At 55.8% G+C, this 14,239-nt stretch overlaps 1 protein-coding gene across 1 annotated transcript; it reads left to right on the top strand.

Annotated features, from left to right (window-relative positions):
* Nucleotides 1-2,749: 2,749 nt before the first annotated feature.
* Nucleotides 2,750-12,855, top strand: FANCG (FA complementation group G). Its single transcript, XM_027907190.1, has 14 exons — nucleotides 2,750-2,926; nucleotides 3,021-3,117; nucleotides 4,737-4,868; nucleotides 5,648-5,841; nucleotides 6,470-6,623; nucleotides 7,772-7,902; nucleotides 8,255-8,401; nucleotides 9,190-9,350; nucleotides 9,598-9,664; nucleotides 10,121-10,470; nucleotides 10,625-10,680; nucleotides 11,231-11,368; nucleotides 12,222-12,345; nucleotides 12,615-12,855. The coding sequence occupies exons 1-14, from the start codon at nucleotides 2,750-2,752 to the stop codon at nucleotides 12,730-12,732; spliced, it is 2,046 nt and encodes a 681-aa protein (XP_027762991.1). The 3' UTR covers nucleotides 12,733-12,855.
* The last annotated feature ends 1,384 nt before the right edge of the window (nucleotides 12,856-14,239 follow it).

Genomic DNA, 14,239 nt, shown 5'->3' with positions numbered 1-14,239 from the left:
CTGTAAACTGTGACTCCTCGGCCATATGTTCTCTGTGCTGAGGGGCGAGGGGTACTCATCCAAATGCAGAGGAGGAAGGGGGTGGAGGTAGCAGCTACCCAGTGAATTTTCATTTAATGTGAGTTTAGTCTGGATAACATGTTGCTAAACCCCAAGGCTAGAGCCCAAATAGATCATCTTGTGACCTCATAACCTGGTCAGGAGCTTGCTGCCCTGAGTGTATTTGTGCTGGCAGGAATCCTTGTGGTCACTAATAGTGTAGAACTGGCCCCTGACGTCCCTGCTACTGCCACCCAGGCCCCTGGACTTCCATCTCTAGGACTAGTTCCTCTTTCACCAGCCACTCCAAGGCAGCTGAGCCTTCCCATGCCCATTGTTCATGGCTGGAACACTCACAGGGTGCTTGGGCATCCTCTCTCACCCCTCCGTGCCACCCCTCTGCTGTGGCTGTGGGCTCACATTCCTGGGAGACCAGGGAGAGCAGGGGGAACAGCAGCGCTGTAGCGTCATCGAAGCACACACACTTATCTTGCCAGAGACTAAACAAAACTTTCAGTAACAGAGCTGCAGGTGCATTCCTGTCACTGCAGAGATACCACGGAGTGCTTGCTGCTCGGCCACGACAAGACTGGCTGCTACACCAAAGATTTCAGATTCATGAAGACGAGTTTTCCAAGGGCTGGAGATGCTATTGCTTCCCTTCATTGACTCTCTCAGTCTTTGTCAGCCTTCCCCAGCTGCCCTCGGGCTGATGGATGGTCTGCCGTTCCCTTGAGCCTGCTGGGGATTACAGTGTTAATGCGGGTCCAGGGCTTGGCGACCTTGGAAGCGGAACATGCTGCTGATGCTCGAGCAGACAGGGCTGATTTAAAACCACAAGAAGGAAGCTGCCTGCTGGTCCAAACCAGGGCTCTTTGGGAAACGTGGCATGCTGGGGAGTAGGCTCTGCCCCACATCCCTCCAAAGAGGTTGTCACAGGAGCCTGCTTGTCTCTCCTGGAGAAGTTATTCCTGGTGGTTTGTTTCTGGTCCCTATGTGCTTTGGCTGAGCATGACAGGGGACAAAAGTGCTCAGGGGAGCGATTTCCATCCTGCACTCCACAATCCTGCTGCACTTTGGGCTTTGCATGTGTTGTGCATGTGTTCCTTGGCAGGGGAGAGCTCCGTTGGGAAACTTCCCTTGGCTCAGGCCCATGGTGGACAGTGTGTCCCATGGTCCTGGCACAGGGAAGGGATTGAATTGTGTCTCTTTTGTGCTGCTTTGAAAACAGTGACTGAAAGCTGCTACCACTGTGAAGAGTTGGGGGTGTTGGGAGCATCCCACTGCTCTGATCCGTGGGGCTGACATGGATCCCAAGGGATGGCACTACTTAGGGGAGGCCAGGGCTCTGTTCCCATGCCTGTTCCTCTGTCCCATCTCTCTCTTTTCTTCCCTCAACGCTTCAGGCTGCTTTTTTACGCCAAGGCACAGTCCCAGTCTCAGTGTGCATCTTCCCCCTTCCCCTCGGGAAGCAGCAGTGCCAGTGAGTGGGGAGCAGGGCTTGGGGGGTGCTGCTCTCTCCTCTGAACCCTGACTCAACACGTAACATGGCTTGGAGCAAGATTGTTTTATTTTTTATTAACCTCTGTGTGCCTCAGTCCCTCATTTGGGAAAAAAAAAAAAAAAGAAAAGGGGGATGGACCCAGCTGTGGAAAGCACCCTGGGAGCTCTGCATGCAGCGCGGTGCTACACTTTCCTGGGTATCTACACATCTGCCTGTCAACGCTTTCATTCACATCCAGCAGCTACACCTGGAAGGTGGAAGCGATGCTTGAGTCTCTGCTGGGAGGCAGAGCCTTTTTTCTGCCAAAAACCCATCCAAAACAGGCCAGTTTTGGGCAGCGCTCGTTCACCCAGCAGCCGCAGCCCTCGGGATGGATGTCCCACGTCCAGCAGGGCTGGATGCGGCCCCACCGACTGCGGGGGGCACCTAGGGAGGGGTCACTCTGTTGCTAAATTATTTAATGAATTAATTAAGCGGGGAGTGTGGGAGGTGTGTGTGGAGATTTGCTGTCCGAGGGTGGCACGGGGCTCCGCGTGGCTGTGGAACTGATGATGTCTGCAAATAAAACTGTGAGAGCCAAGGTGGGCGGCGGTGTCGTCTCCTCCTTCCATCCCTCTTCCTGGTGCACAACCCTCCGAGACCTGTCCCGGGTCTCCTTCGCAGTGACCCTTAACACAATCTGCATCTTCCTTATGAGGGGGAGTGGAGGGGAAGGCGCTGACCTCTCTGAGGACCAGTGACAGGAACTGTGGGAAGCTGACACTGAAGCTGTGTCTGGGGAGCTTTTGGTTGGACATTACGGAATCACAGAATATCCCAAGGTTGGAAGGTACCCACAAGGATCATGGAGTCCAATCCCCCAGGATTCCCCAAGAATCAGCCTTTTCCTAAGGGTTTGCTGAGGGGGAGGTTTAGGTTGGGTATCAGGAAAAGGTTCTTCACCCAGAGGCACTGAACAGGCTCCCCAGGGAAGTGGTCACAGCACCAAGCCTGACAGAGTTCCAGAAGCGTTTGGATGACGCTCTCAGACACGCGATGTGGTCCCTGGGGTGTCGTGCTCAGACCTAAGAATTGGAGTCCAGGATTCTTGTGGGTCCCTTCCAGCTCGAGATATTGCTATGCCTGCGACCGGCGGCTTCGCCTTGGGATGACGTTTGTCCCTTCGCGGCCGCCGCCTCCCCGGCGGGACGCCCGCTCTGCGTTGCCATGGTGACGGCGGGAAGGGCGCGAAAGCGGCCGGCCATGGCGGCGGCCGTGAAGCGGCGTCGCGGGGAGGCCCCGGGGCCGGAGCAGGACACGGAGCGGGAGCGGGAGCAGGATCAGGAACGGGGCTGCCTGCAGTTCTGGGTCGCTCACAGCTGCGCGCTGGCCGAGCGCTGGACGGTGCGACACGTCCCCTTCCCTCCCTGCCCCGCTCCCCGGGCTCGCCGCCGGTGCGGGCCCCCATCCGGGCGGGCGCTGAGTGCTTCCCTTGCAGACAGCGCGGGCCGCGGGACATGGTGGGGCGGCGGCGGCGCGGGAGCTGCTGCGGCGGCAGCGAGACGAGTTCGGGGAGCTGCTCCTGGGCATCCGGGGTGAGTGGAGCCCTGCCCCTGCCCCTGTCCCTGTCCCTGTCCCTGTCCCTGCCCCTGCCCCTGTCCCTGTCCCTGCCCCTGCCCCTGCCCCTGCCCCTGTCCCTGCCCCTGCCCCTGCCCGGCCGGCGCCTCCCTCTGCTTCCCCAGGCCTTGGGGGTGTGTGCGTGGGAGCACGGGGGTCCCGGACACTGCTGTCTACCGAGATGCTGCTCCGGTATCCCAGTGCTGGAAACAAAATTCTGGAGCGGGTGGGAGGGGTTTGAAGCGGTCCCCGCTGCCCTGTGCTGAACTGAGCCTGCAAAGGTGTTAATCGCAGAATCACGGAGTCGTCAGGTTTGGAAGGGATCTCTGGAGACCACCTAGTCCAACAACCCCTCCGCCCGGGCAGGGTCACCTGCAGCAGGTGACATAGGAACGCGTCCAGGTGGGTTTGGAATGTCTCCAGAGAGGGAGACTCCATTATCTGGAGCAGGGCAGCCTGTTCCAGTGCTCTACCACCCTCGATGTAAATAAATTGAATTTGGTACCTCTTGTGTCTTAGTTTATGGCCATTGCCCCTTGGAATGCAGCTCCAGCATCCCAGTGCCAGAGGCAAACCAGAGCGAAACAGACCCCCTGCCCTGTGCTGAACGAGGCCTGCAAAGTGGTTAATGCCCAGCCCCAACCTCCACCTTATCTTGCTGGGCAGAGCTCTGGGGTTTCTGGAAACAAAGTGAGTCAGTCTTTGCCCTGGGGAGCCAGGGAAAGGGCTCCCTGCCACAGCTGTGGTGCAGGGGGAGCCTGATGGAAGGCAGTATCAGTTCCAGTTCTGGGCTACTCAGTGAAAGAGAGACACGGAGCTCCTGGAGAGGGTCCAGCAGAGGGCAACAAAGATGATTAAGGGACTGGAGCATCTTAAGAGGAAAGGCTGAGGAAGCTGGGCCTGTTCATCCTGGAGTAGAGACTACTGAGAGGGAACCTGATCAACGTCTATAAGCATCTGAAGAGAGGGTGTCAGAGGACAGAGCCAGGCTCTGCTCAGTGGTGCTGAGCAACAGGACAAGAGGCCATGGGCAAAAATTGATGCACAGGAAGTTCCACCTGAGAGCATGAGGAAGAACTTCTTTACTGTGTGGCTGACTGAGCACTGGAACAAGTTCCCCAGAGAGGGTGTGGAGTCACCCTCACTGGAGATATTCAGGACGCATCTGGATGCAATCCTGTGTAGGATGGCCCAGCTTGAGCAGGGAAGTTGAACCAAATGAGCCACGGTGGTTTCTTCCAACCTGACCCATTCTGGGATACTGTGAGAAGGAGAGAGACACAGTGTATGAAACCCGTGTGAAAGCATGTATGTGTATTGGAAGAGAGTAGGGTATTGATGTTCTTCTGAGGGAGCTGAAAGGTCTCAGTCCTGGAGGACTGCAGCACCTGGATATCTGGAGAATGGATGTTTAAAGCAGTTGGCACCTGGAGTGGTGACACATGCTGTCTCTGGGCAGTGGCCAAGTGGCCAAATGACACCACAGTTACAAATCACAGTCACAAAAAATATTCTTGCCAGGCCACTTCTGTTGTCACCAAGCCAGGTGTTTTCTCCCAGCCAGCTAAATTTCTTGTTGGGTTGGCTGTGCCCACAGGACTGCCGGCTGCTCTCCCTACCCTTCCTCTGGAACTCACTGTCCTCTACAACTCCCTGCTTTTCACTGTGGGAGCATCCGACTCTGCCATCGAGGGAGAAGCAGACGGAATACGCCAGGGGCTCCTCAGGGGTAAGGAGGTGATCCTTTCTATGGGGACTCCTCGGGGCAGGGGGAGCATTCTCTGTGCTCTGGAGATGTGGGGTGAATGGCTGGAGGTGTGAGAACTGGGAGCAGACCTGCCTGGCTCCATATGGAAGGGCTGGAGATGGGTAGAACTGTGAGCAGAACATGCCTGGCTCTGCCTGGAAGGGCTGGAGATGGGGGGAGCAGTGGGCAGCCAGGCCTGGCTCCAACAGGAGGGGCTGGAGGTGAGGTGGCCTGTGGCCAGGGATGATGTGCAGCTGCCTGCCTGCCTGCCTGCTGCTGCCTGCAGGGATGGGCCAGAGGTTTTAAGGGAAGGAAGAGTTTTCAAGGTGTAAGGTGCCAAGTCACTAGCGAAGCTTTGGTGACAGTACAAAATTAAGTGTTTTCTTTAATTGTGGTGTGCTGGCTTCAAAGAAAACCCACTGAAATAGGCTGCAGGTCAGAGGTGGGTCTGCAGTGTTGGCACACGCTTACCCAAGGGCAAGTGACCTCAAGAGGACTCGGCAGAGCTGGAGCTGTAGCTCTGAACCACGTGTTGTTTCCTGAGTGTGCTGCTGTCAACTCCACGCTCTGAGAGCTTGGTTTCTGTGCTGCTGAGGCCAGGCCAGCCCTGCAACCCCACTCCTTCTCTTGCTATGAGAAGCCCACGCTTGAGGCTTTCTTCCCTCTTGTGGGAGGGTATCCAATTTGTCTCACAGCTGTGAAATTTTTTGCTTGTTTTTTTTTTTTTTTTTTTTTTTTTTTTTTTTTTTTTTTTTTTTCAGTTCTGGAGGCTTGTGGGGCCTGTGGACAGGATCTCAGCATGGAGGAGCTGTGGGAAAAGGTGCTGCAGGAGGTAACAGTGGAGGAGCTGCAGGCACCTCTGCACCGACTGGGGGCCTTGCAGGCAGCCTGGTGGTTGGCAGCTGGACGCCTGGGAAGCATTGCTGGTCTCTTCCAGCTCCTGAGCATTGCTGAGGTAATTGGACACGGGCAGATGCTGGCAGAGCCAGCATAAATATTGTGTTTGTCATAAAGCCCACTCTGCAAAATGTTGTTGTGGCATTTGGACACCTGAAACCGTCAGTGCTGCCCAGTCAGCATGAGTAATGCTCTCCCTGGCGTTCCAGCATACCCTAATGGCCCTGGGTGCATTAATGAATCGCAGAATATTCTGCCTGTTGGGGCCCTTGGACCTCTGTGTGTGAGACAGGAAATCTGGGCAGGCTGGGACGCGGCTGCAGATGGACTTGGAGACTGTGGAGGGAACACTCTGTGGGCAGTTGGATGCAGAGGAACCTTTCCTGCTGATTGAGAGTCTGCTGAGGGGGGGGTCCCACCTTTCTGAAGGTACTCCAACAGCACTTGGATCTGCTTGCTAGGAGCCTCTTGAGGTGCACCCCACTCTGAGGTGGGGGGATGCTGCCCCAGGCCAGGCAGGAATCAGTGCAGTGAGGGGGCTGTATCTGAAATAAGTGGGTGGTAGGACATTGCTTCCCAGTGCAGCGTCAAAGGGTTTGGTGGTACCTCTGTTTCCCTGTGCTCTTGGATCAGTGTTTACTGCTTCCCTTCAGCATTCCCTGCTCTCTGCCCTCTTGCATTCACAGGACAAAGGAAGAGGTCGCAGCAGCAAGGAGCAGAATGAGCTCCTGTCCCTGCTGAAGGCCTGGCAAGTCCCCGCTGAGGAGGCCTCCCTGCGCCTGGCACAGAGTGCTGAGGACTTGAAGGAGATCCTCTGCACAGCAGCAGCGTTCCTGCAAGGTTTGTGTGACAAAGGTACTCAGCTTCCCACTGCTCTCCTGTCCCAGGACACCCTTGTCCTGTCCTTATCGTGGTTTCTCTTCCGAAGCAAACTGACCCTTGGGGTTTTCTGGGCTGTTCCTTTAGAAGAAGTCTGGGCTGAGCCTCTGAGTCTCAACTTTTCCATTCCATATTCTAAGAGCTTCCCTGCTTTTACCCCAGCTGATCCTTTCTCTGCACTGTCACAGGGCTCTGCTGCCTGTCTGTGACTTTGCGTAGGTGTCTGGGCCCTGCAGTGATCTTAAAGCAGAAGGCTGGCAGGGGACATGTGAGGATTTTCCTTTCTTCTGTCTGTCTTCCTGCATCTGCCTCATTGCAAGCACGTTGTTCCTGTCGGATTGTGGTGCTGCAAGAGCCGCACAAAGCTGTTGTGAGGCTTTGTAGCCTGGTGTCGCAGCAGGCAAAGGACCTCATCTGACTGCTGCGTTCTGTCCCACTTGTTGTTTTCTCTCCTTCACTGTTATGACAACCCCAGCAGCTCTGGGGGCAGCCAGTGCTGCCTCTGTGTGCTCAGGCTCATGCGGGGCCTCCCTGCCAGGAGGCAAAGCAGGAGCTCCAGCCCACAGACCTAGAGCCAAAATGCTCTTGGGTGGCACCAGCACTTCCAGCAGGGAGGTGGAAGATGTGAGTATGTGAGACCAGCCTCAGAGGGAAGCTTGAAAAGAGGATTAAAAGAAAAGCAAATAACCATTTGTGATAAGTATTAATGACTTAAGATCCCAAAGCATCCTGCTGGGAAACGGCCCAGATGTGCTGGAAAGACTGTGAGATCCTATGTGTGTACTTCCCCCTCTGCACCTCTGTCACTGTGGATGAATGTGGAGGTGAACCTGCCCAGCACCTACCTCTGTCACTGTTCTGGGCCAAGGCAGACATTTTGGTTTCTGGGTTTAGAAGCTGCTGTTATTTCTGCTGGGCATTTCCACTGAGTGACTTGTTCTCTTGCAATGCCATTAAAGCAAAAATGGCAGCTTGGGACCATCCTGCTGGGCATTGCTGGGTTTGGAGGGGATCAGGCAGGTCCCTGTGGCACTGGGAAGAAAAGGGCACCTCCCTGGCGACCAGGGAGGGCAGGAAGGCGAGCCACAGAGTTGTTGGGTCTGTCCTAGGGCTGCAGGAGCTGGAGGCTGGGAACTTCCCCACTGCCCTCTCCCTCCTTCAGGAAGCTGCAGGAGGATTCTGCTCCAAGAAGGTCCTGGCTCAAATCTACACCTGCCTCGGCTGCTGTGCTCAGCGAATGGTAATGACAGCAGGGAGGGGGAAAGCAGCTCAGAGCAGGGTGGGAAAGATCAGGCTGATGTCCACACTGCCTCTTCATGGTCCTAGGCCACTGTAGGGTGGCAGGGTCCTGAGCAGAAGTTGCCCTTGTGGCCCCAGCCTCCTTGGACAGGCAGCAAAATCCAGGCAGGGATTTTGGCTGAGCACAAAGGGCTGCAGAGAGAAAAGCTCAAAAACCAACCTGAGGAGGGCTGCCCTTGGCAAAAGTGCTGCCCTTGCTTAGCTGGGATCTCTGGGGAAGCAGTGCAGGGATCTGGATCCCACTAAATAAGTAAAGATGTGCTTGCAACATGCATCTCTTCCCATTCAACCAGGGCAAGCCTCAGACAGCCCTTCAGCACCTGAAACGGGCCCTCCAGGTCGACTTCCAGTGTCTCCCTGCCCTGTCCCACGCAGCAGCAGTGTACCATGAACTGGGAGAGACAGATACAGAGCTGCAGGCCCTGGCTCTGCTCTACGAGGTTGGTCTAATTCCTCTAGTTCCGAGTTGTTTTTCTGCCCAGCAGAGCCTGCACAGAGCTTCAAGCAGGCTTCTACTTTCTTGGGGTCCCCAAAGTAGGCTACAGCAATCCAGGCATGGTGCTGCCTTCAGACTGTGGGCAGGAAGAAGCCCAGTGAAATCTGAAATTCCTGCTCAGCACCTGGCAGTTGGATATGGTTGGATCTTGTGTCCCAGTTCATGTTCTTGGTGGCTTGAGACAAGTGGTTATAGTCTCAGGTCAGAAAGTATCAATCTCTTAAAATAGTAAATGATAGTAACGAAGCCTTTACAGGCAGACTGTGGCTCTAAGGGGGTGTGCATTAGCTGTATCAACCTGTCTGGGAGAGCAGGTCACAGCAGTAGACAATGAGTTATCTCTTCAGCTGTTTGAGATCTGTAAGGTACAAAGAGAGCTGTGGAGAGGGGTCTCTCTCCTTAGAATGACCTGAGATCTGATCTCACTAGGTCTGTGGCTGCAGTGGGAGATGGTGTTCCCTGCAGTGCTGAAATAAACACCTGAGGTGGTCTGGGTGATCTTGTAAATCTTCTGGCACCGTGTGGAGATCAGGAGTCTGCCTGATCCATGTGTGATCCTGATGCCTCTACCTGGAAGTGGCTGCGAGAACAAGCAGCTGTGCTTGTGAAGTGCAGAACTTGTGCTCGTCTGGGTGCATCTCCGCATGCCTGAAGAGACAAGGGATTGCAGCTGCATGAGATTAGACCATTGTGTAAGAGATTTGATCATATACCCTGTTCCTGTTTTCACAGGCTCTGGAAAAAAAACCTTCACCAGCTGCTTCCTCCAGTCCCTATTTCCTAATCCGAACAGAGCTGCTTGTCCACACACCCACACTCACTTCTCTCCTTCGCCATTTCCACCCCTCTGAAGTGAAGTACCTGCTGGCACAGCGGTGTCTCCAGGATGGGAGGTAACAGTGCCTCTGGTGAGCTTGCAGCATGCTGCTTGTTTGGGCTCTGCAGCTTTTCCTGTGCTCTGGCAAATGGTCCAGTTCAGTAGTGCTGTTGTGGGTCTGCTCAAAGCATGGATGGTTGTGACCAGAGCGAGTGTGGTGCACGGAAAACCTGTGGGCTGGCGATCCACCTGGTTCCACCTGGCTGCTGGCACTTCTGGAGGTCCCTCTGCTCCTTCCACCACATGTCCTGTCCCTGTTGCAGGGTGACTGATGCAGTGGAACATTACCTGGATTTTCTGGCTCTGCTTCAGGAGGGTCTCCAGCAGCAGGTAGGGTTCTGGTGAGCTCCCTTGGGTGATTTGGTAGATGAGGTTTGAATCTCCATCCCAAGGCCTCGGCCCAGGTGTCACCCCTGGACTCCAGGTTTCAGTGTCTAGCTTGAGATGTAAAAGAAGCGGGGGCTGGCCCCCCTGGCCTGTGGCACGTCTGCCTTTGGATTCACACCAGAGAGCACTTCCCACTGTTATTTGGAGAACCAGCTTCCCCTTCCCCCTAAAGCTGTCAGCCTGATTTTGGATGTCCTTCACTTCCAGAGTAGGGATTTGCTGCCTTGACTCTGCTGAGCTGTGAGTCCTTCACAGCTTCTGCCTGCTCTGCCAGGCTCCAGTGTCTGTGGGAGTGGGCCTGAGCTTTGCTGGGAGCAGCTCTGTGTTCCCAGGTGTGATCGCTGTGCCTGGCTGGGCGCTCCGCAGTTCTGCAGCACTGACATTGCCTTTGTTCCTCAGGTGCCCCTGGATGGTAGCTCAGCTCTGCCCAGGATCCCAGAGGTGTTCCTGGAAGCAGCATCCGCCTTGGAGCAGGCTGGGAGGCACCAGGACGCCATAACCATGTGCGAAGAGGTCATCAGACGGACGACTGACCTGATCCCACGGATGTTACGAGTGGAGGAGAAGCTGGAGCAGCCGGAGTGCCCATCGGAGTGCCCATCGCCGGGGGCAGGGCTGGCAGGGGGACTCCTGTCCCAGAAGAAGGAGAATTTGTGCTGCCTTGCCTGGAGAACAGCTGGATACCTGCACCAGGGCTGGGCATGGGCCAAGCTGGGCGAGAGCAAGGAGGCCATAATGCAGTTCAGCAGGTGATGAAGCCTCGCTGGGAGAAAGGGCCTCCCCAACAGGCAGCAACTGGCTGGTGGGGCCAGGCCAGGGCATAGCACTGCACCAGGGCTGGCCTGGCAACACTCCTGACAGTCCAGAATTGGCTCCAAACCTCCACTGTCCTCCCTTCCACAGGTGCCTCAGCGATCTCCTGCGAGTCCAACTTCGTGGACCTGCCATTGAACCAACAGGTGAGGGCCTGTGTGGGACCTGGCTGGGTCAGGATCCGTGTGCTTGTCAGCAGTGGGTACAGGAGCAAGATGGAGAGCCCAGCATCACTTCTGTCCCGGAGTGCTGAGCTCTGTGCCATGCTGAATCCTCTGAAGAGCCTGGCTGCTTTGGTTGGAGCAGAGTTTGGCCTCAGCTCTGTCTCCTTCTTCACTGTCCAGGCAAAGGTTAAATGGGCTGTGAACTGGGAAGCCTGTCCAATCCAGATTTCAGGAAAAAGATTTGTGCCAGTTGTGCAGATGGGCAGCCAAAGGTCAGGCTGCTGCTGAGGTCACTGTCCACCAGAGCCATGTAACATTCTGAGCTCTTGGCACTCTCATTCTCCCCCTCTGCTGCCTCCCAGCCTCTTCCAGCCTAGCAGAGAGGCTGAGCATCTGTCTGGGGAGCTGGAAGATGAGCAGCCCAAGTAAACCTTTGGGTTGTCCTGACTGCTAACCTGGCTCAGCCTGCTGGGACTAGGGAGGGAATGCCTGGAGGATGCTGTCTCCAGGTGCACATGTCTTTCTGAGGCAGAGAATCTCCCACCAGAGGTGGAGGTCCTCCAGAAGATCAGGTTACTCTCTCTCATCGGGCGAGGTACACAGTTTCTGGAGCTGGGGAGGCACAAAGAAGCCCTACTGGATTTCCAGCATGGTCTGCAGGTCTCTCCAGGTAAGAGGCTCTTCCTCTTCCTCATTTTGGTGAGGAACAGAGGGGATTTCCACAAATTTGTCTGGGCCTGCCTTGCTCTCCAGCAGGAAGTCCTTATGCTTTAGACCACACTTACTCGGGTATCAAGGACTACAGTAGGACCACTAGCAATGTTACATACTAGAGATGCTTCTGTGAGGCCTGGCAAGCTCTGCCCTGAAGAAACAGACCAAAACTATTGTCAGAAGAGTATATTAGAACCCTGGCAACAACCTGTGCCCTGAGACAGCTTGGAAATTTCTCTTCCTGCCCCAACCCCAACCTGGTACAGCCAACTTTCTCCCAGAGAGGTCTGCTTTTCCAGAGCAGAGGAGCTGGAGTTGAGCTCCGTCTGAGGATGCAGCATGTCCGTGCCTGGCAGTGCAGAGGCCTGTGAAGGGCAGCACACGTCTCGAGCAGCAGCATGGCTGGTGCCACTCCCGGGGGTGATCTCCCCTGTTAGTGCTCCGGCTGTGCTGCAAAGGTGTGAGCTTCACTAGAAGCTGCCAAACCTGCTGGTCCCTGTCCTGACCGTGGCTCCCTCCCTTTGGGGGTGCAGACCTGTCTGCTGGGAAAACCCCAACCTGTGTCCAAGGAGAGGTGTGGCACGCTGTGCTGCAGGGCTGATGCCATCTGTCTGCCTTGGCTGCCAGCCCCGGGGTTAATTAGAGCCTATGACACAGCAAGACAGTCTCCTCCACATTACGCCAGCCCTCCTCAAGCTCACCCACCTTGTCTGGCTTCCAAGCTTCTTTTGCAACACCTTGCAGGTCACAGCAGTGCTGAGAACGTGCTTCTCCCCTGCTGAGGGCTGATCCTCCTTCATGTCTTACAGGTGACCCAGCTGCTGCCTCCTACCTGGTGCAGGCCTTGTGGAAACTGGACCGAAAGCAGGAGGCGGCTGCTCAGTGGCAGAAGTTGTCCCAGAGCTCCCCTGGGGAGCAGAAAGGAAAGGGAAGGTGTGTAGAGAGAAGGGTGGGATTCCACCTCCAGCAGCACAAACGGTGTGTCAGGCTGTGGGGGCAGTTCAGCTCAGCTCCTCCTCACCTGTGCCCACACCTTGGATGTGCCTGAGGAGCTTCTCCCCACAGCTGCTCTGAGGGACCACAGGCTGTGGCTCTGTGGGGAGAGCTTGTGTGGGGCCAGATGGGGAGGGCAGAGGCTGGGGGAGAGCGGGGGCCTCTGCAGGACAACCTTTCCTAGTCAGGCATGTCCCCTTCTCTTTCAGGCCCCTCCCTTTGTACCTGGTTTTGTGCCTGGAGCAGGCCGTGTTCCCACACAGTAAAACTCTTGCCAGCACCATACAGGATTACCTCGGGACAGCAGCCCAGGACACCTCAAGCTGACCTGGTCAGTCTCCGGGCTGGCACTTTAATCACTCTTCCAAGACTCAGAATCACTCTTGAATTTTAATTGATTCCCAAAGGACTGAAACACATATTTTCTAATAAAAGCCTCAGCTCTACTTAGTTTTAGGCTTTCCTGTGCCATTTTTCCAGAGGGAAACAATGCAGTTATGGCCTTTTCGCTGCCTGGAGCTGTATCCTGGTTGTATCCAAGGGCAGAGATCTCCTCATCCTTTGTGCCAGCTCTGTGCTCCAGGCTCCAAAGTGCTGGAATTCTGTCCTATCTCTGCTTTGTCTTTTGCTCGGTTGCTGCAGTTTGGAGCTCAGAGAAGGAGTTTTGGCCGAAGCATGCAGCTCCGAGGTCTAAATTCCACATGGAATTTCACAGGGATGGGACCAGTGCCTGGAGACGAGCCTGTGTGCCCCTTGTGTGTCCCAGCTCTGTGGCCCCTCTGTGACAAGTGATCAGGGGTGAAGGAACACCTGCCTCCGCCCAGCGCTTCGTGCAGCTCATTTCAGGTGAGGAAGGTCCCTTGTGACATAATCCCAGCCTTTGTCAAGCCTTGCCTCCCACAAGAGAAAAGGGATGTTTGGGAGCTGCAGGCAAAGGCTGAGTTGGGAGAAAGGGGAGAGGACATAACAGAGCTCAGGAGAAGCAGGAGCTGTTGCAGCCTCAGCACTGGAGGGACAGAGGGGCTTTGGGTGGGCTTTGTCCTGCAGTGCCTTTGGGAAAACAGCTGGGCACATTCTGGGTTGCATCCAAATCAGGGTGGGCAGCAGGGGAGGGAGGGGATTCTGCCCTCTGCTCTGCTCTGGTGAGCCCCGCCTGGAGCACTGCAGCCAGCTCTGGGTGCCCAGCACATGGAGGACATGGACCTGCTGGAGTGAGTCCAGCAGAGGAGCACCAAGATAATCAAAGGGATGAATCATCCATCTCTCCTATGAGGAAAGGCTGGGAGAGTTTGGATTATTCAGCCCAAAGAAGAGAAGCTCCAGGGAGGCATTTCATACTCTCAAGGGGCTGCAAGAGACTTGAAGAGGGACTTTTGAAAGATGGAGTGACAGAATGGGAGTGTGTGTGTGTGTGTGTGTGTGTGTGTGTGTGACTGTTTTAAACTGCCAAAGGGCAGGGTTAGATGAGGTATTGGGAATAAATTCTTTCCTTCGAGGGTGGTTTCCCCCAGGCACAGCTTGCCCAGAGAAGCTGTGGCTGCCTCACAGCTGGCAGTGTTCAAGGCCAGGCTGGACGGCGCTCTGAGCAACCTGCTCTGATGGAAGGTGTCCCTGTTCACGGCAGGCCGTTGGAACCAGATGATCTGTAGGGTCCCTCCCATCCCACGGAATTCCACGATCCCACGGGCAGGACCGCAGGAGACCCGAGTGGCGGGAACGACTCCGCGTGCGCGCCACGCCCCTCCTGATTGGCCCTCCCATGGGGCTCCGCCCAATCGCGGGGCAAGGGCGGGACTTCTCGCCCGCATGGTCCCGTCGGTGGCTCCTCGCCTTT

Source organism: Empidonax traillii, unplaced genomic scaffold (assembly GCF_003031625.1).
Source record: "Empidonax traillii isolate 1590-97213 ecotype Southwest subspecies unplaced genomic scaffold, ASM303162v1 scaffold26:size2357266, whole genome shotgun sequence".
NCBI lineage: Eukaryota > Metazoa > Chordata > Aves > Passeriformes > Tyrannidae > Empidonax > Empidonax traillii.
This window is presented reverse-complemented; position numbering and strand designations above follow the sequence as displayed.